Raw genomic sequence first — 23093 nt, 5'->3', positions numbered from 1 at the left:
AAAACATTGATGTCATCATTTCCTAAACTCTTGGGCAGCTTAAAAAGTCACGTTCAATTTCTCTCTAACAACAAAAGCTACATTATGTATTTTTAGCCACTTCCGTAGTTATTTAAATTATAAATCAGCTTGTGTGTGTGTGTGTGTAATATATATATATATGTGTGTATGTATATGTGGGTGTGTCTGTGTGTGTGTATAATAATATAACATAAACTAACTGTTGGGAGAAATGTCCTTCTGGGTTCGGCTCCAAGTGGGGAAAAAGACACTGGAGACATGGAGGCTGCTTGGAAAGATGGTTTAATGGTGGACAGGACCACATGGCTTGAGCCCTGAACAGAAAAGGTGATCACATGCTTCAATGTTGGTGGAGAAGAAGAGAAGGGAGGAGAAGGGCCAATGAAGGGGCTTGCTAGGCTTTTTATAACCCGTTCAGTCTCACCTCTCTGTTTCCTGTTCCTGTGTAAGAAATGTATTCTGATTGGTTGTCAGACTCACATGGGCCCATGCAGGGACAACTTTCTAGGCTGTTTTGAATCCAGGTTTGATTGAGTTCAGATGCCATGTGGTCAGTTGAATAAAGGCTTATATTATCCTGCCTTATCCCATCACTCTGGAGTTGAAGGGGACAACTCTTTATTATGTAAAGTGGACTAGCTTGGTCTTCTTAATGGCCCATTGACAAAGTGGAGATGGGCTGGAAGTTGCAGGAATTTACTTTGTGTTTAAAATGTGTTTCTCCCTTTTTCACATCCAGGAAAATATAATATTCTGCCTTATCAATATTTCCTAGGATATTTCATTTTTCTGGGAGAGGGCTAGGTGATAACTTCCTACATAACATAACATTAATATAATATAATACAATAAATATAATATAAATATAATGATATATAACATAATGATATATAATAATGTAATGTAATGTAATGTAATGTTATAATATAATATAATATAATAATAATATACGAATGTCTTCCTTTAAGTTTAAGAAAAAAAAAGGAAGCAATTTTGATAGGCCAAAGACACGCCTCCTTCCCGCCCTCTTCCCTCATTGCGCCTGCGCTCGAAAGCGCCCAGCCCGACACGCCCCTTCGCAGCACGTTTGCTCACCGCCCTCTTCTCGCGCCTGCGCACTGCGGCCTCGTCGCCTCAGGTTGGCCAGTCGGTGCTCGTCCGTTGAGCGGAGCGGTCGTTTGGAGGAGAGTCTTCGTCGACGGTTTTTTTTTAAAAATATCTCTCTCTTATCTATATATCCCACCCCGGTCGTAGGCGAAAATGGCTGATCCGGCCGCCCAGTCCCCGTTTATTTCTTCTTCGGCCGGCGGCGGCTTCTCCGAGGCGGGAGGACGAGACCTGAAGGGGGCAGGTTCCCCCCAATCTTGCGCTGGTAAGGACGGAGCGGGGGGGGGAGTGGGCAGTGGAAGGAACGGCGGTGGCGGCTGCGCTGGAGGGGAGGGGGAGTGCGCGTTGACGGGAAGAGCCGTAAGGTTGCCTTGACAAGCACGAGATAGAAAAGGGAAAAAAACGGGGGAGAGAAATGCGCATTTCCTGGCACCTTTTGGCATTTCATTTAATTTAAAAAAAAAAAATTAAAATGACAGGGGTCTGCTGACTTGCCAGTAAATGTGCCCCCATTTGCATTATTTATTTTATCCAGTATTTTATTTGCTTTCTTCCCCCCCCCCCCTTCCCCAATTAAAGTTAGCTGGGATGTAGGGTAAAGTGCATCCAGGTGTGCTGACTTGCCGATAAATGTGCCCCCATTTGCATTATTTATTTTATCCGGTATTTTATTTGCTTTCTCCCCCCCTCCCCTCCCCCAATTAGCTGGGATGTAGGGTAGAGTGCACTCTTGCATTTAATGCAAAAAATAAAAATAAAAAAATGACAGAGTCTGCTGATTTGCCAATAAATGTGCCCCCGTTTGCATTATTTATTTTATCCGGTATTTTATTTGCTTTCTCCCCCCCTCCCCTCCCCCAATTAGCTGGCATGTAGGGTAGAGTGCACCCTTGCATTTAATGCAAAAAATAAAAATAAAAAATGACAAAGAGTCTGCTGATTTGCCAATAAATGTGCCCCTGTTTGCATTATTTATTTTATTGAGAATCGTTATTTTGTTTGCTTTCTCCCCTCCCCCAATTAAGGTTAGCTGGGATGTAGGGTAGAGCTCACAAAAATTTAAAAAACATGACAGGGTCTGTGGATTTGCCAGGAAATGCACCTTGGCGTTGTCTTACCAAGATCAGATATTTGTTGCTCCCATCTTTAAAACAAGGTAGATAAGAATTGGGGGAAGAGGGGAGGGGCTTCAGAGCACCCCCTTTTCCCCTAGCTAGCAGAATGCAGGATCAATTAAAAAATTTTATGGTTATTGATCTAGGAAATCTCTCTCTCTCTCTGCCTTGCCCTTCCTTAATGGCTGCAGATGGCTTGCAAGTTTCCACAAAAGCAATGTTGAAATGCTTTGAAATGCACACACATACACACACACAATTTAAGGGGTGACACTAAAAAGCTTGGGGAGATGAACCTTACAGTCTTTTCTCAAGGAGAGTGGGGAGGGGGTTCGGTTCCCCACTGCTCTTAGCTCCATTATGTGTACCCTGCCCTGGAGGATAAAATCAAACTGCCTGTTGATGTGATGGCTGATTATAGCTGTTTTCTACAACCTGGTGCCCCCACCCCACCCCAATCCCTGGGGAGGGGGTGTCTGCCACTCCCCTCAGCAGGAAGCATGGAACATCCTCCAGGTCGTACCCAAAATGAGATTCCAGTGACATTTGCATGCAGACCTTTTCGTTATTTGCTTTGCAATGCAGTTTTGCAAGCATGGGAAGCATCTAAACCAGGTGGAAGTCATCATTCCCCCCCCCCCTCCCCACACACAAAAGGAATTTAAAAATTCAGCCCCTTTGTTGATAGCGTGGGGGGACGGGACATGACTCTTTTATGGATAGGAAAGGTCTCTGTCCTTTTTTAAAAAAATAAAAAAAAACAAGAACTCTAATCCGAAACACAGATTCTGGGCTTTGAAACCTTCCCTCCACTTGACTGTTGCCCGTCTGTCCGTGTCCGTGTCCGTCCCCCCCCCCCCCCCCCAAAAATGGAAGATTTGGGAAAATAATAAACCATATGGCAGGAAGAAAAGGCAGTGGGGTGGTGGGATTGGAGGAGGGGAGGGGGAGATCGCTCAAAACAAGTGTGTTTTCTGGCTGCACACCATTACAATAGGGATATGAATTCGAAATCGAGATAATTTATTTAACGTGACCAGAGTTTTCAGCGCAACGCCTCTCCCCCCCTTTCCTCCTTGCAGATTGCCCACTCTTGACCTGTAAAATATTCTTTTTAAAAAATAATAATAATAATAAGAGATTCATTTATAAGCAGGACTGGTAGCCTCTCTGTGACAAATATTTCTGTCTCCTTTTATCCTTTTTTTTTTTTTGAGAGCTGCCACGAAAAAGTCCAAACCTACCAAGGTGCACTGGATGCATTTTGGAGACCTCTCCCCAAGGGTGTGTGTGTGTGTGTGTGTGTGTGTGTGTGTATCACGGAGGGGTCTGAGACATAGGACGACTTGGGGACAGGAGAAGGGCGTGGCACTTCCCAGGGCTTGGGAGAAAATGGGGATTTACCATTCTGCTCTGCCTCCTGCCATCATTAGGAAAACGTAGAAAGGGGGAGCGAAAACCCTACTTGCCAAAGCAAGAGGATAAATCGAAGGTTGGAGGAGCTGGGAAATGGGCTGAGGGGGGGTTGCCAAGATGCCAGGGGCAGGCAAGCTAGTGCTGGGTGTGGCACACCAGCCCCGTGGAAAAATTCTTAGGCAATGTTCCCGCACAGGGAAATGAAACAATCTCGGTTGGGGTAGCTTAGGATCCCAACTGCAGGTTAGCATTGCAAGACGCTTGGCTGATGCATTACAAACCCTCCGTTTCTTTGGTGGGTGTTTCCCCCCCTCCCCAGCTGCAAACCCTTCCCCAGTCCTCCGTTCCAGATGTCTTGTCTGACCTAACACTGGGGGGGGGGGAGAGGTTGGGGAGTGGCCTGGGAAGCTCTGGAAATCATGCCTTTCTCTTGCTACCAAAACGAGGAGGGGGATTCTGATCAAGGTGGGCAAATGTGGGTGGGTTGGAAGTGAATCCTAGATTTGTTTTTTTAATTCGAGGCATTGGAGCCCGAATGTGGGTTTTGCACCAACTTGGCACGGTCTCCCTTGCTGATATGGGATTTATGGGGGGAGGGGGTGGGGGTGGGGACACGAAAATCTCCCCTTGCAATTGCAGGAAGGGGCTCTGTTTTAGATCCGTCGAAGTCCCCAACAGGGGCCACTTCACTGACATCGTCTTCGAAGCATGGCTTGTCGCCCCCTCCTTCCCTTTTGCCCCAAAGATCCAGGATTCTGGAGGGCGTCCTGAATAATTCCCACGCCACGCAGGTGACCCAGTCGATGGTGGGGGGGGGGGGGAGGAGAAAAAAGGCATTGGTGGTTTTTTTTCCCCCAGACAATTTTCCCTCTGTGTCTGGGTGATTTCGTAATGCGGCCGCTGCGGAAGAAGAAAGCAATCTATTGTCATTTAAATCGTCCTTTCAAAAAAAATTCTCTTTGCTGCTGCTTTTGGGGGGGGGAGGTGGGGCGGGAATACATTAAAAACTGCTTCTGGGAAAGCCTCCCCCCCTCCGTGGCTCTGATTTTTCATTCTTTCTTTTTTAAATGCCTTTTGGAGACTGTCGAAGGGATGAAGACAAAGCTCTGATTATCTAAAGTCAAGGGGGGGGGGCTTTCTCCCTCCCCTCAAAGACCCCCTTCCCCTCCATCGTCTGGAAGGGTTGGGAAATGGGAGGGGGGGATCTTTTAAGTATAATCTTTATTGTCATTGTACTTAAATACAGCGAAATTGATCCGGGAAGCAAGCCGCCTCTTCCGTCGAACGAAAATCTGCAGTGCAGATATCTCTCAGGGCGAGAGAGGGAAGCACGGCAGGGCAGGTGGGGCTACTTTAAAGGGGATGGAGTCTGCCAAACCTCCCCCCCCCCCCCCCGTCTCGACAGCAAAAGCCCTTTTGGGGGCCGCGAACCCTGCCGGCTTATTGGTTTTTGGGAAACCCTGAGCAGGATCCGGCCTCTTGCAGAAAAATCCTATCAGTATATAATCTATCAGGCGGCTGATTGTTCCGCTTGGGGAGGGGTGGGGGGAGGGGGAAAAAAGCCTTTCTCGGGGTCAGGGGCTTGAAATGCATCCCCCCACCCACCTGTCTCTGCTTGTGGTATTCCAGCTATGGATGCTGGTTTGGGAGCAAGCGGCGTGGTTTCTCTGCAGGGCGTAGAGTTAAAAGCTCAAGATCAAAAGGGGTTGAACATGTGCCTGGCGTCTGATCGAATAATAAGAGCTGGAAGGGGCCTTGGAAGTCGTCTAGTCCAGCCCCCTGCTCAGGCAGGAGACCCTGTATCATTTCAGACAAAATGGTTGTCGAGTTTCTTCTTTAAAATTTCTTTTTTGGAAGGGAAGGAAGGAAAGAAACAACGAAAGCATTGGAAGGGACCTTGGAGGTCTTCTAGTCTAACCCCCTGCTCAAGCAGGAGACCTTACACCATTTCAGACAAGTGGCTGTCCGGTCTCTTCTTAAAAATCTCCAGTGATGGAGAAGGAAGGAAGGGAAAGAAACAACGAAAGCATTGGAAGGGACCTTGGAGGTCTTCTAGTCCAACCCCCTGCTCAAGCAGGAAGCCCTTAACATTTCAGACGAACGGTTGTCCTGTCTCTTCTATAAAACCTCCAGGGTTTTGCAGCCACCTGCTGATCAGGAATTGGTTTGCTAAAAAGATTCCATGCCAGACCGAGAAAGATTTTGATTCTGCGCCAACCGAGTAGTAGTATTCTCTCCGTCTGCGGCTTCATCCTCTTGCCCTGATGAAGCAAACCAGGTTAATCATCCCTGGACCACCTTTCTCTCGCACATCCAAGCCAGCTGCTCCTTGAATGTCGCTTTCTCTACCCACCTCTCCACTGTGCGAGTCCCATCTTCAGCTGCCCGCTACCAAAATACACCAGGGGATGCTTTAAGCTTGCGAGTCATTTCAATTTAAGTGGCGTTTGCCCGCTGGCCTCATTCTTCGCATTCTCAAAGAAAACCTTCTGGCTTCATCGGGTTTTTTTTTTTTTTTTTTGAGTCTTTATTTATTGTAGTTTTCTGCTGTAGCCGTTCGGAAGAGGCGGGGGACCCCGTGGTACGAAGCGTAGTACGTAACATCTCCGTAAAGTGACATTTGGAAGATCTCAACCACTAACGTGGTTTTCAGAAGGAAAAACCCGGGTAGAAAAATAAAATGAAATCTTTCTTATCTGCCCTCCCCAAAGAATGATGACGTTGTGGTACCAGGCAGTTGCGGTAAATGAAACGCCATCACAAAAGAGATTTCCGAAACCATCTCTTACTTTAGGCATCCCGAGAGCGAAGGCCCCAGTTGGTAACGGGCAGAAAAGATGCCCTTGGCAACAAGATGTTTTAAATATGAAATATAACATGCAGGGAATTTTGCATTTACTATACGTCGCCATCGCTTTTTGGGGTTCGCCGTCGTTTCTTGGATAAGCCCCCGTCGTTCGCTTGTGGCTCCTTGCGTTTTTGGTATGCAAAATGCAACGGGCTGTGTCTACGCCCACGGGTCACATTTTAATGCCCAGTGTGATGCACAGAACCAGGTGTGCCCTTGTTGCTAACACAGAGTTTTTTTTATAAAAATGTCTTGCATTTGCTCCGAGCACACACACACACACACACACACACACACACACACACACCAAGAAGGGCTGCGTCCGTTGGGTGAAGCCGATCAGCGTTGTTAAACTGCCGGCCATATGTCTCATCTTCCAACAGTGACATAATTTTTAAGGGGTCTTGAAGAGTGTCAGAGCATCTGCTCTGCAAAAAAAAAAAAAAAAACCAGACAAAGCCAGAAATTGGCACGGGGGCGACGGATGGCTCCAGATTGTGTTGAAGAGATCAGGTTTCTAGCCCTTCGGGCTGCTGAGTGGAGCGTGAGAGCTCGTATCGGCAGCGATCTGTGAAATTGTAGAAGCAACAAGATATGTGGAGGGCTTGAATGCTTTTGGGAGGGGTGCAGGGTCTCCGTTCCATGACAGGTGGCTTGTTTTGATTTAAACCAGGGTATACATCTACCAGAGGGACGCGGTGGCTCAGGGGCTAAGACGCTGAGCTTGGCGATCAGAAAGTTTGGCGGTTCGAATCCCTAGCACAGCGTAACAGAGTGAGCTCCTGTGACTTGTTCCAGCTTCTGCCAACCTAGCAGTTCGAAAGCACGTTAAAAAATGCAAGTAGAAAAATAGGAACCACCTTTGGTGGGAAGGGAACAGCGTTCCTTGTGCCTTCGGCATTGAGTCATGCATGACCACGGAGACGTCTTCGGACAGCGCTGGCTCTTCGGCTTGGAAACGGAGATGAGCACCGCCCCTTAGAGTCGGGAATGACTACCGCATATGCGCAAGGGGAACCTTTTACCTTTTTATAAATCTACCAGAGAGGAAGACTAACTTGACACAAGTATGTTTGGATGGGACACCTTTCTCCCTGCGGACAAAATAACACGGGCTGACCTCGGGTAAGGGTGGAGTACCACTTGCCAAATTAGTAAATCATGACTAAAAGGCAAGAAGTGGGCAAATGAAGGCGCTGTGATAATTAACATATTTCTACACGAGTGGTAGAACTTGTTCAGAAGTCTTGGGTTTTGCTTGAAGGTCCCTTGTCAATCTTCAGTTTCTTGACTCATGCCTGTGGCTGCTGAAGACTTATTGAGTTGGGAACTCAAGACGATTCCAGAATTAAGACAGTTGAAGTACAGACAATGATTCCATGTTTTAATTGTCGGCTTCTTTCTATAGCTCATGGCAAACCTTTCCAGGCCCCATGATCCCCAGCCAGCAGGGGCCATCATGAAGCACGATTAATGAAGGATTTCTACTACTATACCCTCTTTGTTTAAACCTGCAGAAGCTGTTTCCGTCGCGTCTCCTATGATAGTTTGGGACTAGTTTCTGCTGATTTTTTAAAAGAATTAAGGATTGGGCTAAAGGCGCCTTCAGCCTAACAGACATTTTGAAATGCTGCATCAGGTTTCTGCTGCCAGATAAATATGAATTATGCAACATTATGGTGCATTCAGATTTTTTATTTTTTCTGAAGCCCTATGTTAAATGTCGAATCGCTTACGTTGAGAACAAAGCAGAGGACTTGGAAATTTAATTCACTCAATTTTTTTGCGGGGTTCTGTAGGCAGCTTGAAGGCAAGAAATAACATGTTTTTTCTGTCTGGATTGAAATAGAATTGTCAATTCACGCCTTAGCCAGCACGAATGGCTTTTGGCTATGCTTCCTTCCCCTGAATGCCAGTTTTCGCTTCGCCTAACCTGGCTTAGGACGTAGAATAATAGAGTTGGAAGGGATCTTGGAGGTCATCTAGTCCAACCCTAGACCCTACGCCATTTCTGACAGAGGGCAGCCCAGTCTCCAGGGATGAAGCTCCCACAACCTCCGAAGGCAGCTTCTGTTCCATGGGTTGATTGTTCTCACCGTCAGAAAATCCCTCCTTTAGTTCTACGTTGCTTCTCTCTCGGTTTAGTTTCCACCCATTGTTTCTCGTCTTGCCTTTTGGTGCTTTGGGAAATAGTTTGATCCCCCAGTCTTCGTAGGAGCCCCTCAAATATTGGAAGACAACCATCATGTCTCCCCCTAACCCTTTTCATTAGACTAAACATACCCAAATTCCTGTCCAGTCTCTTTTTTTTAAATGCAAATAATACATAGACATATACATCTAAATACAAAAAAAAGGGGGGGGAGAAACTAAGTGCACCCCACATCCCCTGGAGACCCTCTTTGCTTCCCCCTTATATTTCTTCTTCTATAACAACGAAAGAATATACAATATATTCCATTTGTGCCCTTATCCCTTCCAAAACAACATATATTCTTGAATATATGTTCAAGAACATATTCTTAAATAAGTTTATTCACTTTGCCTTCCACCAGCTGATTTTATAAAATTTTATTTTACGAAATGATATTCATTATAATTGTTCGCTTTGATCATCCCTTTTTAAAATTTAATTTCCATGGTTAATTTATCATTTGTTGCCATACTCCCATTTCGAAGGGGATGCTATTAATTCGATGAGATTAGCAGTGCAAAGGACTGGCACGAAGGCCTGGACTTCGCCAACCTAAGGCTGCAGACACACAACCACTCCTTGCACATAACTGCCAATGCCACAGATCCCCGATCAAAAGTCGGTTGCCTTGGTAACAGCCATCTAGCTATGATGGTTACAGCATCCTGGGTGGATCTAGTTGTCTCAGGCGGCTTCCAACAAGCAGAGTCAATAGGGGAAGCTGGGTTCACTTAACAACTGTGAGACCTTCAGCCATTTGCTTAACAACCGTGCCCCCCCCCCAAATGTTGTAAGGACGTAGAAATTCAAAGAAGCAAAGGCGAAAGCGGCCATCTCAATCTTTCCAGCTCGTTTAACTATCCACCATCAGGTGGAACGAGTGTTTTCAAAAAAAAGCATGTGACAGTATAATTAGAAAAATATTAGACTACGCAGGGATGGATAGGTTAACGTTCATTATAAAGGATAAGGAAGAAACAGAATACTTTTTAACCTGGGATATGTTTTTAAAAAGCGCTCACACCACATCACAAAATCTCCAGAACCGTAAAGCCTACAAACTTGAAATTCGGCACGTATGTTCCTCTTGGCTTCTAGGTGGTCGCTAAGAAAGGATTTTTGGAAATGATCATCAGTATTTCTTATACAGTATTATATTAACACTTATCGATGCTAGAGTTAAACGTTCTACTCCCCCTCCCCACCTGAAAGGAACTCTGTTCCAACTGCCACTTGCCTTACATCGGTGTGGCCAGCGCATAACTCATCCGGCCTGCGGGATGACCTGATCACATGGTTTTGTAGCGAAGCACGGGTATCCAGCTAGTAATATATATAAGAAAAGAATGCAAGAAATTGTATTACATACAAGCAAATAGTATTAATATTACAATTATTACTACTATTACCAGTATTATTATTCCATATTATAAGTAAACAATGTAAGGATTGTTACAAATAAGCAATTATTAGTATTTTAATTACGGTTGTTATTAATATTACTCCTACTATCAGTTTAATATTACTTTGTATAGATAAATGGATAAGGGACCCGATGGCTCAATGGCTAAGACGCTGAGCTTGTTGATCAGAAAAGGTCGGCAGTTCGGCGGTTCAAACCCCTAGCGCCCCATAACGGAGTGAGCTCTCATTCCTTGTCCCAGCTTCTGCCAACCTAGCCGTTCGAAAGCACGTAAAAAATGCAAGTAGAGAAATAGGAGCCACCTTTGGTGGGAAGGAAACAGCGTTCCATGCGCCTTCGGGGTTGAGTCATGCCAGCCACTTGACCCCGGAGACGTCTTTGGACAGCGATGGCTCTTCGGCTTTGAAACGGAGATGAGCAGCGCCCCCTTGAGTCAGGAAAGATTAGCACAAATGTGCGAGGGGAACCTTTACCTTTTTATTATTGATATTACCCTATCATTGTATTAATCCTTTGTATGGATAAATGGATCCAGACAATATATTGCTCGCTAAGCCTTTATCTGGTAGTTTAAAGAAGAAGAAAAATATATCAATAAACAATTTTTTAAAAAAAAATAAGCAGCCAAAATAATGGGTTCTCGTGGGGCTGATAATATTGTTAGCTGGGTTCGGTGCTGCCCTTTTGTTTTTATAACAACCCAGATTATTATTGGTTTTAGATTTATTTTTTTCCCCCCTCCATCTTCGCAGATGCAGGCAATGCAGGACTTCAAACAGCCTCGGCGAGTGCATTTGGCTCGGTTTCTAGTCCTCAAGCCATTATTACCACAGGCCGATCGGATAGATTGAGCCTTACGCAAGATATCCATGCTTTTCCCATCGCTCTGCCTCGTTTGCCCCGAGATGACACACACACACACACACACACACACACGTTGTGCTCTTTACACAAAGGCATTCTAGGGCAGGCTTCCAGTTCTCTCTCAGCCCCGCACCCTCCCCGGCCTTCGTCACGTGTGGCTCTCCACTTTGATCCACGAGCGTGCCACGGTTGGCTCAGCAAAAAAAAAAAAAATGCCCATTAAGGCTTGGGGTTTGTTTGTTTGTTTTTTGTGTTGTTTTGAAAGGACAATTTACTCTCCACTTGACCGAAGATCCTCAGTAAACACGAGCAGTTGGGAAGGGAAAGAGGGGGCTTTGCTTTTTGATGAAGGGTACAGATGAACAAGGGTGTAAGGGACCTTGGAGATCATCTAGTCCAAGCCCCGGCTCAAGCGGAAGTCCTTATACCATTTCTGACAAAATGACAGTCCAGTCTCTTCTTGAATATCTCAAGTGATGAAGCTCCCACAACTTCAGAAGGCAACTTCTGTTCCATGGGTTGATCGTTCTCACTGTCAGAAAATTCCTCCTTATTTCCAGGTTGAATCTCTCCTTGGTCAGTTTCCATCCATTCTTCCTTGTCTGGCCTTCGGGTGCTTTGGAGAATAGCTTGTCCCCCTTCCTCCTCTCTGTGGCACCCCTCAAATATTGGAAGATGCTCTCATGTCTCCCCTGGTCCTTCTCTTCCCTAGACCAGCCATGCCCAGTTCCTGCAACCATTCATCGTATGTTTTAGCCTCCAGGCTTTTGATCAACTTAGATTCAGATTAACAGAGTTGGAAGGGACCTTTTAGGTCATCTAGTCCAACCCCCTGCCTTAGCAAGAGATCCTTCACCATTTCTGACAGAGGGCAACCCAGTCTCTTCTTAAAAGTCTCCAGGGATGAAGCTCCCACAACTTCTGAAGGCAGCTTCTGTTCCATGGGTAGATTGTTCTCACTGTCAGAAAATGTCTCCTTATTTCCAGGTCTGGCCTTCAGGTGCCTTGGAGAATAGCTTGACCCCCTTCCTCTTCTCTGTGGCAGCCCCTCAAATATTGGAAGATGCTCTCCTATCTTCCCGCGTCCTTCTCTTTCCTAGACTAGCCAGGCCCAGTTCCTGCAACCGTTCATCATATGTTTTAGCCTCCAGTTCCCTAATCATCTTGATTGCAGTTCAGTGACCGTGCAAACGTACAGCTGCATTGAAAAAGGGGGGGAGAGCCAGATTTGCTTAACAACTATAGTTACTACCTTAATAAGTGCAGTGATTCACTTAATGACTGTGGCAAGAAAGGTCGTACCACGGGGCAAGCGTCTGAATTTTGCTCCCTTGAACATGGGAATGGTGCGACGGTCGTAAGTGTGGAAAAGGGTCGCATGTCTCATTTTAACAGTGGCTGTCGACTCATAGTTCAGCGCATAAAGTTCAGCTATAATTCAAATGAGGCTTAGATCTGACTGCAAACATGGTTTTGCCAAAATGGTGCTCCTAATAAATGACTGGTTTTCTTTTGAAACTTGGCTCGAGGCTCACGAATCAATTAGGACATCTTTCGGAAACCTGACAGTGGCCTTGTAACCTCAAATGGTCCCTAAATGAACTGTTGTAAGTCAAAGACTATCTGTATCTTCTGGTACCAAGGGCCAAGGAGTGGTTGTAAGTCACCTTTTTTTTTAAAAAAAAAACCCGCTGTTGTAACTTCAAACAGTTGCTAAACAAATAGTTTTTAAGTCAAGGACTCCTTGTACAACGGAGCTGGTATTTCAAACAGATTTCAGTAACTTTCGATGCTCGCTCTGTGGGCGAAATTGCTTAACATTTTCCACTTGCCAAACTCTTACGAGGAGCAGAGCCTGAAAAACTGCATTAAAACGTGGGAAACAGGCTCAAGTAAATAAAATGCACAGGTAAGGTAATCAAGCTGAGATGAGATCTGAGATTTAGACCTGATTAGATCCACCCTCCTTTTTTTCTGAATACGTTTTTTTATCGGGTTGTTATAGTATTATAAAAACACAAAAGCAAATAGGAGGACAGAGAGAGGGGAAGGGGAAAGAAAAGTGAGGAAGGCTAGGAAAAGAAAAAGGAAAGGAAACATTGGCTTTCAACTCTTTCTGTTACGGTAAAATAAGTCCCAACCCTTTCTCCAATTCTTTCTCCATTAGACCCAAGAGGAAAAGTTCTAGTTTCATAATTAGAATAGAATAGAATAGAAATATGGAATGAATAGAATTAGAAGAGTAGAAGTAAAATGAATAGGAGAGGAGAGAATAGAATAAGAATAGAAAATAGAATAGAATTCTTCATTGGCCAAGTGTGATTGGACACACAAGGAATTTGTCTTTGGTGCATCAGCTCTCCGTGTACATAAGGAAAATAAAATACATTCATCAAGAGTCATAAGACACAGCACTTAGTGATAGGCATAGGTTACTAATAAGCTATCAAATCGAACTTAGAAACAAATAAAAGCAATATAAATTGAAAGTTACAAACAACATGCTTATAGTCATAGGTGGGGAGAGAGAGGTACTAGGAAGGAAGAGGAGAATAATAGTAATACAGTCTTAGTAGATAATTTGACAGTGTTGAGGGAATTAGTGGTTTAGCAGAGTGATGGCATTCGGGGGAAAACCGTCCTTGCGTCTAATTGTCGTGGTGTGCAGTGCCCTATAGCCTTGTTTTGAGGGTAGGAATTGAAATAATTTATGCCCAGGATGCGAGGGGTCTGTAGATATTTTCACAGCCCGCTCCACTTTCTCTGCTTAAGAAGCGAACCCTAATCCAAAAATGTTATCACATGCTTTTATCACACACTTTATCAATTGCTTTATCACATGCCCACCATGGATTGATCTCCCCTCCTTTTTTTTCCCATGGTAACTTCGCCAGGCTGGTTGGCTTCCTACCAACCAACCAACCCGAAAAGCAGACAAAACTTTTCTTGTGTTTATTAAGCAGTAACCAGCAGCATACATAAGAGACCCCCCAAAAAGGGAGGGGGAGTTGCATTTTGTATCTCCCTGATGAGTCAGTTAGATAGCCTTTAGATAGCTTTATTTTAACTTTATTTTTTTCCCCCAGCCTCAGCTTCCTTTCCGCAAAAAACATGGAGTTGCTGACACTGTCTTGCAGGAAGTAGCATGTAAATGGCTGCTTGGCAAATTAAATTAAAGCACTTAATTTGCAAATCAAAAATCGGGCTAAATATTTGAGTAGGTCGCTCCCTTCGCTCTTGATGAATCGAGAAAAATGTGACTGCTTCACTGGGGCGATTTTCGATAGCTCAGCAGCGGTTTATTCAGGAGCTCAACCTGTTTAAACGTTTCCAAGGTAGCTTTTAAGCCGTCTCTCTCTCGATCTGGTTATTCATATGTGTGCTTGTGTTATCCTTTGGCTCTGTTATAAACGTTGACCTGCAAAATTTTGCCCGCGGGTTTCAATCGCTGCCTGCGACAATTTTTATAATTATTCCTTCGCATGAACCTTTGCATAAACAAGAGGGATTGAACCAAGATCCCGTGAAGTGTTAATGCCACTTTATAAGGCTTTGGTTAGGCCACACTTGGAATACAGCATCCAATTTCGGTCTCCACGATGTTAAAAAAAGATGCGGAGACTCTAGAAAGGGTGCAGAGAAGAGCAACGAAGAGGATTAGGGGACTGGAGGCTAAAACATATGAAGAACGGTTGCAGAAACTGGGAATGTCTAGTTTAATGAAAAGAAGGACTAGGGGAGACAGGATAGCAGTCTTCCAATATCTCAGGGGCTGCCACAAAGAAGAGGGAGTCAAGCTCTTCTCCAAAGCACCTGAGTGTAGAACAAGAATCAATGGGTGGAAACTAATCAAGGAGAGAAGCAAGTTAGAACTAAGAAGAAATTTCCTGCCGGTGAGAATAATTAATCAATTATAGCCTCCAGAAGTTGTGAATGTTCCAACACTAGAAGTTTTTAAAGAAGATATTGGATAACCATTTGTCTGAAATAGTAGAAGGTTTCCTGTCTAGGCAGGGGGTTGGACTAGAAGACCTCCAAGGTCCCTTCCAACTCTGTCATTCTATTCTATTCTTTTCCCTGTGTTTTTAAAGCATTGGCAGGGTGACTTCACTCGAATAGAAATCCCCATTGGGGAGTCACCCAAAAGAACCATCCAGAACCTCTGCAATTACTCACCACCGCCCGGGTTGCAAGGGCCCATAGATCTAAATAAACATCCACCAAAGACAAATTCCTTGTGCATCCAATCAGTCTTGGCCAATAAAGAATTCTATAATCTTGTGACCAAGTGAGACTCAATTGCTCCTTTGGAGGACTGCTGAGGTTGGAGATACCCTGGCAGGAAGGAGGAGGAGGATTATAACCAACTTTATTTATTTATTTTTTAAGAAAAAGGTTGCGTGTGATTCATTTATTCCGGAGATGCACCTTTTCTATAAACGCAGTCAGTTTGTTTGCGCTCGCTCCCCTGGAACGTTGCACGCTGGAGCCAGAGGGGTGGGGGGGGGGTGGGCTGCATCACATTGCCAAGGACGTACAATGTGCTTTTTGTGAAAAGCAGAGACTCCCTCCCCCTCCCTGCAGTGCCCCCAGGTGCCAACCCATTAAAAAATAGAAAAGTCCGATTTGTCAGCTAGCTATTGTCAGCTATTTGATCCAGTGCCCCCCCCTCCCCAACCTTTTGGGACCCCTGATTTAATCCATCCCATGCCAATTTTGCGTCTTACTGAAATTGATTTTAAAAACTGAACCACTAAAGTTAATGCTCATGTCCCGCTCCTCTTTCCCTTCTGGAGCAGATGGGTGGAGCTGGGCAGTTGCCCTGGGGTTTCCTATGTACTTTGCATCAAACTGAGTGAGCAGTCCCCCCATTTCCCCCCTGCCACCCCCCCCCCCCGTCACCGTTTTCCAGCCGGGCACCTGAGAACAGGTGTCTTGGCCCCTTTCCTGATTAACCATATAAAGTGCTTGCCTCCTCTTTTAGGGTTATCACGTCTCATCCTGTGTATTTCCCTTTCAGATTGCTTTGTTACTTCCTCTCAGCCTGTCTCTCTCTTTTCGACCTCACAAGGCAAGTTTGTCATTTTCTTGTACAATCCCCCCACCCTTCACCCACGCACCCCCACCCTGCTTCTGAAAGAAAAATGTTGAAAGAGGCTGTAACTGGGGATAAGAGAAGGTTCCCCCCCCCTTTTTTTTCGGTCAAACCCGCAAATGGGATTGTCCCGCAGCTCGCTCGTCCATGGCTTTCCCTTAAAATCATTTCTGGTCAAAAGGCTAAGCGTTGGAATTTGGAAAAGGTCGCAAAAATATCCGAAAAGGTTGTCCCGAAGATGCTTTTCCCATGTTCGGGATGGCTGAGAAATCTCTACAGACTTTTCGGAAAGTCTTGAAGAGCCCGTTTGCTGAGCCTGTGGTCTGGATGGACCAGAATTGGCAACGAGCTTTTTATTTTCTTTTTAAAAAAAGGAAAAAGTTACCATATTTTTCGGAGTATGAGACACACCGAGATTTTGAAGAGGCAAATAAAAAAAAAAGGTTTTGCACTCTGCATGCCTCCCAAAAACTGCCCGTTTTTTTGTCAAAAAAGGGCACGCATAGTCTTTAGGAGGTTTATAGAGTGCTCCTGGAGGTTGGGGGCAAAAATGAGCAAAAAGTGGTCCATTTTTCACTCATTTTTGCCCTCCCCAGCCCCCAGGACCACTCTCTAAGCCTCCTAAAGGCTATGCATGGCTATTTTTGCAAAAGGGGCGGGGTTTTGTGAGGCCAAAAATGCTGTATTCAGTGTATAAGACGCACCCAGATTTTCACCCTCTTTTGGCAGAAAAGGTGCATCTTATACTCCGAAAAATACGGTAGGTTGCATCCATCAGCGCAAGGCCCTTCCCAGGAATCTGAAAGTGGATAATTTCTGATCCGATCTGATTCTATTTGCAGGAGAACAAGACAGGGGCACTGATGAGAGCACACTTGAGTTGCGTGTTCTGACCTAGGTTTCCTTGAGAAAGTATAAATCACAATCTTAGCCCCCAAAACCCTCTGTTGGCTGTAAATTATGGTTATGAACAGTCCGCAAGGCTTCGCAAACAGCCTGTGAAGATTCCGACAGATGTCTGCTCGAGTTGCCACAGTCTTTCAGGGGAATGTTGTTAAACACCCACCTTATCTCCCTGGGAATACTGCCAGAGACCTAATGGCCAAATGCAGAGCAAGGTCAAACTTAGCACAGACTTAAACAAGACTTTTCAAAGCTTGAACTGACCAGACGAACTAATTGCTTCCTGCAAAAGCCCACTCCCCTTTCGCTCCTCTTTTATGTGTTATGGGAGGGGCCAATCATCTCCAAGCCTTACTCCCAAGTCAACCCTGTTTTCTTAATTGTCCCTGCCTTCTGGCAGCTCTGCGCACACGTACACTGGGAACAGGCTCCAGCTGTTCTTCTGCCTCACTGGTTTCAGGCTCCGGAGGCAACAAATAACTACCAGGTGGCCTTGGCCCCCTCTCTGCCTCTGACAGAGCCCTCGTCTGAGCCTCCCCCAGACTCCAGGACTGGCCCATGTTCCTCCCCAACCTCCTCACTGTCCGAATCTGCTGCCAGCTCTGCTGGCCGCTGGCGGGCCACACCATTGCGTGTATCTGCAAAACTGGAGGGGGAAAAAATCTAAAGCCAATAATAATCTTTCTAAACAGTGAAGCTTTGATAGTTTTAAGAAGACTCAAGATCTCCTTTGTCGGCTTCCAAGTGACCGAGTCATGTGCTTTTCCAAGCAAATCTCTCTTGCCAAAGTTGTTTTTCCTGTTCTGTGTTGCCTTTCCAGTAGGCCCAACAAATATAAAGAAGGCTAGATTGGGGGGAGGGGGGGAGAGAGGATCTGTAGCAGTGATTCTCAAAATTGGCCACTGGGATGGACTTCAACTCCCAGAATTCCCCAGCCATCATGCTTCAAGATATGTAGACTAACTACAGCTCCCAGAATTCTACCCATCTTTAAGGGTCTGAAGTTAAGAAACCTCTCTCTCCCGCATCTCTTGCCCCCAACAATCTGGGTCCTCATTTTACCCACCTCGGAAAGACGGAAGGCTGAGTCAACCTTGAGCCTGGTGGGATTTGAACTGCCGAACTGCAACTAACAGTCAGCAGAAGTGGCCTGTAGTACCGCTCTCTAACCCCTGCGCCACCTCGGCTCGGTTTTCTAAGAAGAAGCTACCTGAGGCTCTGTAGGAGTGGAGGGCTTTAGATCAGGGGTCCCCAACCCACTCCCCGGTCCGGGGCATGTCAGAAACCTGGCTGTGCCAACAATCGAAGTCCCGTCTGTGGGATGAAGGCAGCATCCCAAATCACGTCCCCCTCCGGTCCGCGGAAAAACCTCTCTCCACGGAACTGGTCCCTGGTCCCCCACCCCACCCAAAAATGGGGGGGGGGCACTGGTCTAGAACTGTAACTTCCACCTATGGCCACCTCTGAAGGATTTTGGGGAGGGGGGATACTTTTGACCCTCGTGGCAGAAACATACCAGCATAGTATCTTGTGCCTTGCAGGACGCTTCAATAATAGAGGTTTTGAACGTCCATAATTGTAGCCTCAGTGGTTTTTTTGTGTTTTTTAGCACTGCTGTAGGAATAGGAAGCTACCCCAAAAGAGACTTGGGAGGGGGGGATATTTCAGGAGCGGGAAAGCAGTTACAGCCTTTTTTTTCCCCCCTTCTTTTTTTTCTTTCTTTCTGGAAACTGTAAAACATTTTTCTTCCTGCTTTTTTTTTTCCTCCCTCCGCGTCCACCGGGGACCCAGCTTGGCTACAAAACGCTGAAATGTTCCTATCGTGGTGCTGTCGACGTGCTCTGGCTCAGTGGCTGCTTCTCCGCGCTGTGTTTCTTGCGTGAATTTATTTCGTCCACCTCCCATCTTCTGTCTCGTTAAGCTTGCGCTTTTTCTTTTTGGTTTTGTTTTATGTCCCCCGAAATACCGAATGCAAAGAAGGAAGGAAGGAAAGAAGGGAAGGAAGGAAGGAAAGATTTATTTTGGAAGGTGCAAGGAGGTTTTAGAGTGGTTGTAGAAAACTGTGAAGGAGAGGCACATTTTTCTCCCAGGACAAAATGTTGAGAAGGGGCTGGAGAGGTGGCTAGGCCAGGTGTCGGCAACCTGCGGCGCTTTTGTCCTTCTGCTGTGGCTCCCTGTAGTCTAGCCCCGTCCCTTGTCCTCCTCTCCCAATCACTCGACACGTGAAGCTGGGTAGGAGAGCACGGTGAGAGAGAGAGAGAATGAGACACAGAGAAAAAAAGAGACAGAGACAGAAAGAGAGAGGTACCCGTTTCCCCCACAAAAGAAAACTCCGGGAGCCACAGAACCTGGGTAGGTGTGGCTTGGGGTCATGTGACTGGGTGGGAGTGAGTGGCATCAAGTTGGCCACGCCCATTCAGGTTTTGTGCCTCCCAGCATTTTCTGTGGGAAATAGGTCCAAATCGCTCTTAAGGTTGCAGACTCCTGCCAGAGACAGAGGTCAGCCATGGTCTGTGTAGATACTCAAGTCAGCCAGGACACGGTTGTCCCAAAGATGCTTCAGTTCTTCAGAAGTGAGGAAGCTTCTTGGGCGAGAAGCGAAACGTCTTCAAACAAAGAGAAAGTTCAGTTACCTTTTGAAGAAGCACCTTTGGGACGCTCGTCACCGAGGTTGCCGGTCTGTGATGCTTGGATTGGATTCAGTTGGAGGTGTTTTACGAACCTCGCCAATGTAGTATGACTTTGGTTTTATCGAAGAATCCTTGATTTAAGCGCGCCATTCCGTGTGGGCTGCACCGCGAACCCAGGTTTGAGCACTCCCGAATGGTTTGCTTCGTTCGTCACCGTTTGTGAATCAGGGCAGCGCGTCAGTTTATTATTCCAAAGTTGTGCTAGCTAGGAATTCTGGGAGCTGTAGTCCTTTGGAGGCGGAGTGGCCTGGCAAAGCTGGTTTTAAGTTTTGTCATTCGGAGCCCTCTCGGATTCATTCTGTTTTGAAAGCTTTAATCCAAGAGTCCTCCAGTCTTCTGACATCTCTTTCCATCTCTCGTCTCTATAGTGGGCACCATCCCAAGTGCTTCTAAGGTCTCTTTAGAATAACAGAGTTAGGAGGGACCTCGGAGGTCTTCTAGTCCAACCTCCCTGCTCAAGCAGGAGATCCTCTACCACTTTATACAAATGGTTATCCAGTCCCTTCTTAAAAACCTCCAGTGATGGAGAGCATCCACAACCTCTGAAGGTGAGGGTTGTGGCCTGCCAATGGCTAGCGGAGTTGGCAGCAGATTCAGACAATGAGGAGGGTTGGGGAGGAACCTGGGCCAGTCCTGGAGTCTGGGGAAGGCTCTGATGAGGGCTCGGAGGCAGAGAAGGGGCCAGAGCCGTATGCCAATTATCAGGTGCCTTCAGAGTCGGAGATCAGTGGGGCAGAAGAACAGCTGGAGCCTGTTCCCAGTGTGCGCATGCGCAGAGTGGCCAGACGAAGGGAACAGCTAAAGAACAGGGGTCGACTTGGGAGGAAGGCCACAGGTGGACGATGAATGGCCCCTCCCAGAGGAAATAAAAGAGGAGCGACAGGGGAGTGGAGTTTGCAGGAGACCATTACTTCGCTTAATTGGTTCGTGACTCTGCGAGACTCCTTGCCAAGTTTTGCAGTGATCGGCAGATACTTGGGAGATGAGCACCGCCCCCTAGAGTCGGGAACGACTAGCACATATGTGGGAGGGGAACCTTTACCTTATGGTGAAGTAAAGACTAAGAACCAGTAGTCTAAACTCTTTTCCAAAATGGGAAGCGATCTAATGGCCAGCATCTCTCAAATGCAGCACCTTTCCTTCATAAGCGGTTTCAGTTACCCCCTCCTTCCCCCCCACAAAAAAAAGTCTATAGCAGTCCCACTCCCTCTACTACAACAAATATTCATTAATATATAAAGCTTCCAAGAAACGGATGACATTCCTATTTAACTACCATGACTTTATAAACGATGAGTGGATCTACTCACTTGACTCATTGCTTTGCAATGAAGGGTCATAAATTCTGTAAATGAATCATCCAGGAAATCTCATTGTACAGCCTTTTTTGTTAGGGGGAAAAAAATACCTCAATACCTTAGGACTCCTAAGCCAACTTTCTCTAACCTTGCAGGCACTTAGGGCTTGGCTGGGAATTTCATCCAGGGACCAAATTGCAAACCAGAACACTTTCTCTGGAGCGAGAAACCCCAGTTTGGGATGTTGGAATCCAAAGAAAGCCCAGCAGTGTTTGGCTGCTACCCCACCCCAAACTTTTGCTAATAATAATAATAATAATAATCCCTTCCGTTCTCAGGGCGCTTGCTGAGTGATTGGGGTGCTAGCATCTCTTTATTTAGTTTATTTTATTGTCATTGCACCTCGTACAAGGAAATTAAATGCCCTCTTCAGTGTACGTTATAACTATCGAAATGAAAACACAAACACACCTCCTTCACATCCAATATATAATTGAAACTGAAAACTTCCGATATTGCATTAATATTGCACTGTACCGTAGAATTCAATATAGTTACTGCCCTGGGATAGAAGCTGTTTTTCAGCCTATTTGTCCTGGTTTTTATTCTCCGGCACCGGCTGCCAGATGGTAATAGTTCAAAAAAAAAAAGGATGCCCAGGATGAGATAGATCTTTAAGGGTGTTTTGAACTTTCTTAAGGCACGGGGGCTATAAAGCGCTTCCAAAGAGGGGAGAGGGCAACCTATGACCCTCTGGGCAATGACGTTGACCCTCTGGAGCGCCGTCCTATCTGCCCCTGTGCAATTGGCAAACCAGACACAGGGGCAGTAAGTTAAAATATTCTCTTTGGTGCAGCGGTAGAAGGTCACCAGCAGTTTTCCATTCAGTTGTTGTTTCCTGAGAAGTCTCAGGTCGTATCATCCCTGCTGGGCCCTTTTGACCAGGGCTGCGATGTGAGAGCCCCAAGCCAGCTCCTCTTTTTATGATAACAAACTTAAAACTGGCCACTTGCTCCACACAGTCTCCCTTGATAAGCAAGGGCTGGATATCTGATCATCTCCTTCTATAGTCCACCATAAGCTCCTTGGTCTTGTTGGTGCAAAGGACCAAGCTATTATCTCCACACCACGAAAGTCGCCGGTGTTATTTGTTTGAAGGAGAGTCAGAATGAATTTTCTATCTCTCTTTAAGGGCCGTGACTAAGCAGGATATTCAGGCCAAGGCGCCTTGGCGGCTGCAGATCACTTGATTTTGCTGAAGGTCGTCGTTCCCTTTCGAGATAACAGACTTTGACTTCATTTAAATTGGAGGCATCAGTTAGCCAGACATTGGACTTCTGGCCTGCAAAGGAATCCGTGTCCCTGCAAATCAAAGGTTTCGTGCGAAAGCAAGATCAATTTTACCCACCAAATTGCAGTAACCTCCTCCTGCTGTAACCTCTGGACTAGATATGTCTAGTTTAATGAAAAGAAGGACTATGGGAGACAGGATAGCAGTGCTCCGATATCTCAGGGGCTGCCCCAAAGAAGAGGGGGTCAAGCTATTCTCCAAAGCACCTGAGTGTAGAACAAGAAGCAATGAATGGATGGAAACTGATCAAGGAGAGAAGCAACTTAGAATTAAGGAGAAATTTCCTGACAGTTAGAACAATTAATCAGTGGAACAACTTGCCTCCAGAAGTTGTGAATGCTCCAACACTGGAAGTTTTTAAGATGTTGGATAGCCATTTGTCTGAAGTGGTATAGGGTTTCCTGCCTGGGCAGGGGGTTGGAGTAGAAGACCTCCAGGGTCCCTCCCAACTTTGTTATTCTATTCCCGACTGTATAGCAACCGTGTCTTTGGGAATGGCACGACAACTTCCTGAGATTTTCTGTAAGAATCAGAGAATTTTTGCGTGAGATTTTTCTTTTTTTAAAATTCTTGACAAGAGCTGAAATCTTGCCCTACAGATAGTCCTTGTCTTACGACAACAACTGAGGCCAAAATTACTGCCGCTGAGGGAGACCCTGTTTTACAAGCTTCCTTGCCACCGTTGTTAAGGGAGTCGCAGCAGTTGTTCAGTTAGTGACACAGTTGTTAAGTGAATCTGGCTTCCCCCCTTGACTTTCCCTTGTCAGA

General features: G+C 45.8%; 1 protein-coding gene across 1 annotated transcript in view; it reads left to right on the top strand.

Annotated features, from left to right (window-relative positions):
- Positions 1 to 1088: 1088 nt before the first annotated feature.
- Positions 1089 to 23093, top strand: part of RTN3 (reticulon 3) — a 40544-nt gene continuing 18539 nt past the window's right edge. Inside the window, exon 1 of the mRNA XM_081967902.1 lies at positions 1089 to 1393. Within this exon, the coding sequence (XP_081824028.1) occupies positions 1282 to 1393 (112 nt within the window). The 5' untranslated portion in view covers positions 1089 to 1281. The remainder of the gene's footprint in view (positions 1394 to 23093) is intronic.

This window comes from Natrix helvetica, assembly GCF_964273705.1.
Source record: "Natrix helvetica genome assembly, chromosome: 16".
Taxonomy (NCBI): domain Eukaryota; kingdom Metazoa; phylum Chordata; class Lepidosauria; order Squamata; family Natricidae; genus Natrix; species Natrix helvetica.
Note: the sequence above shows the minus strand (reverse complement) of the source record. Positions and strands in the feature narration are given on the sequence as shown.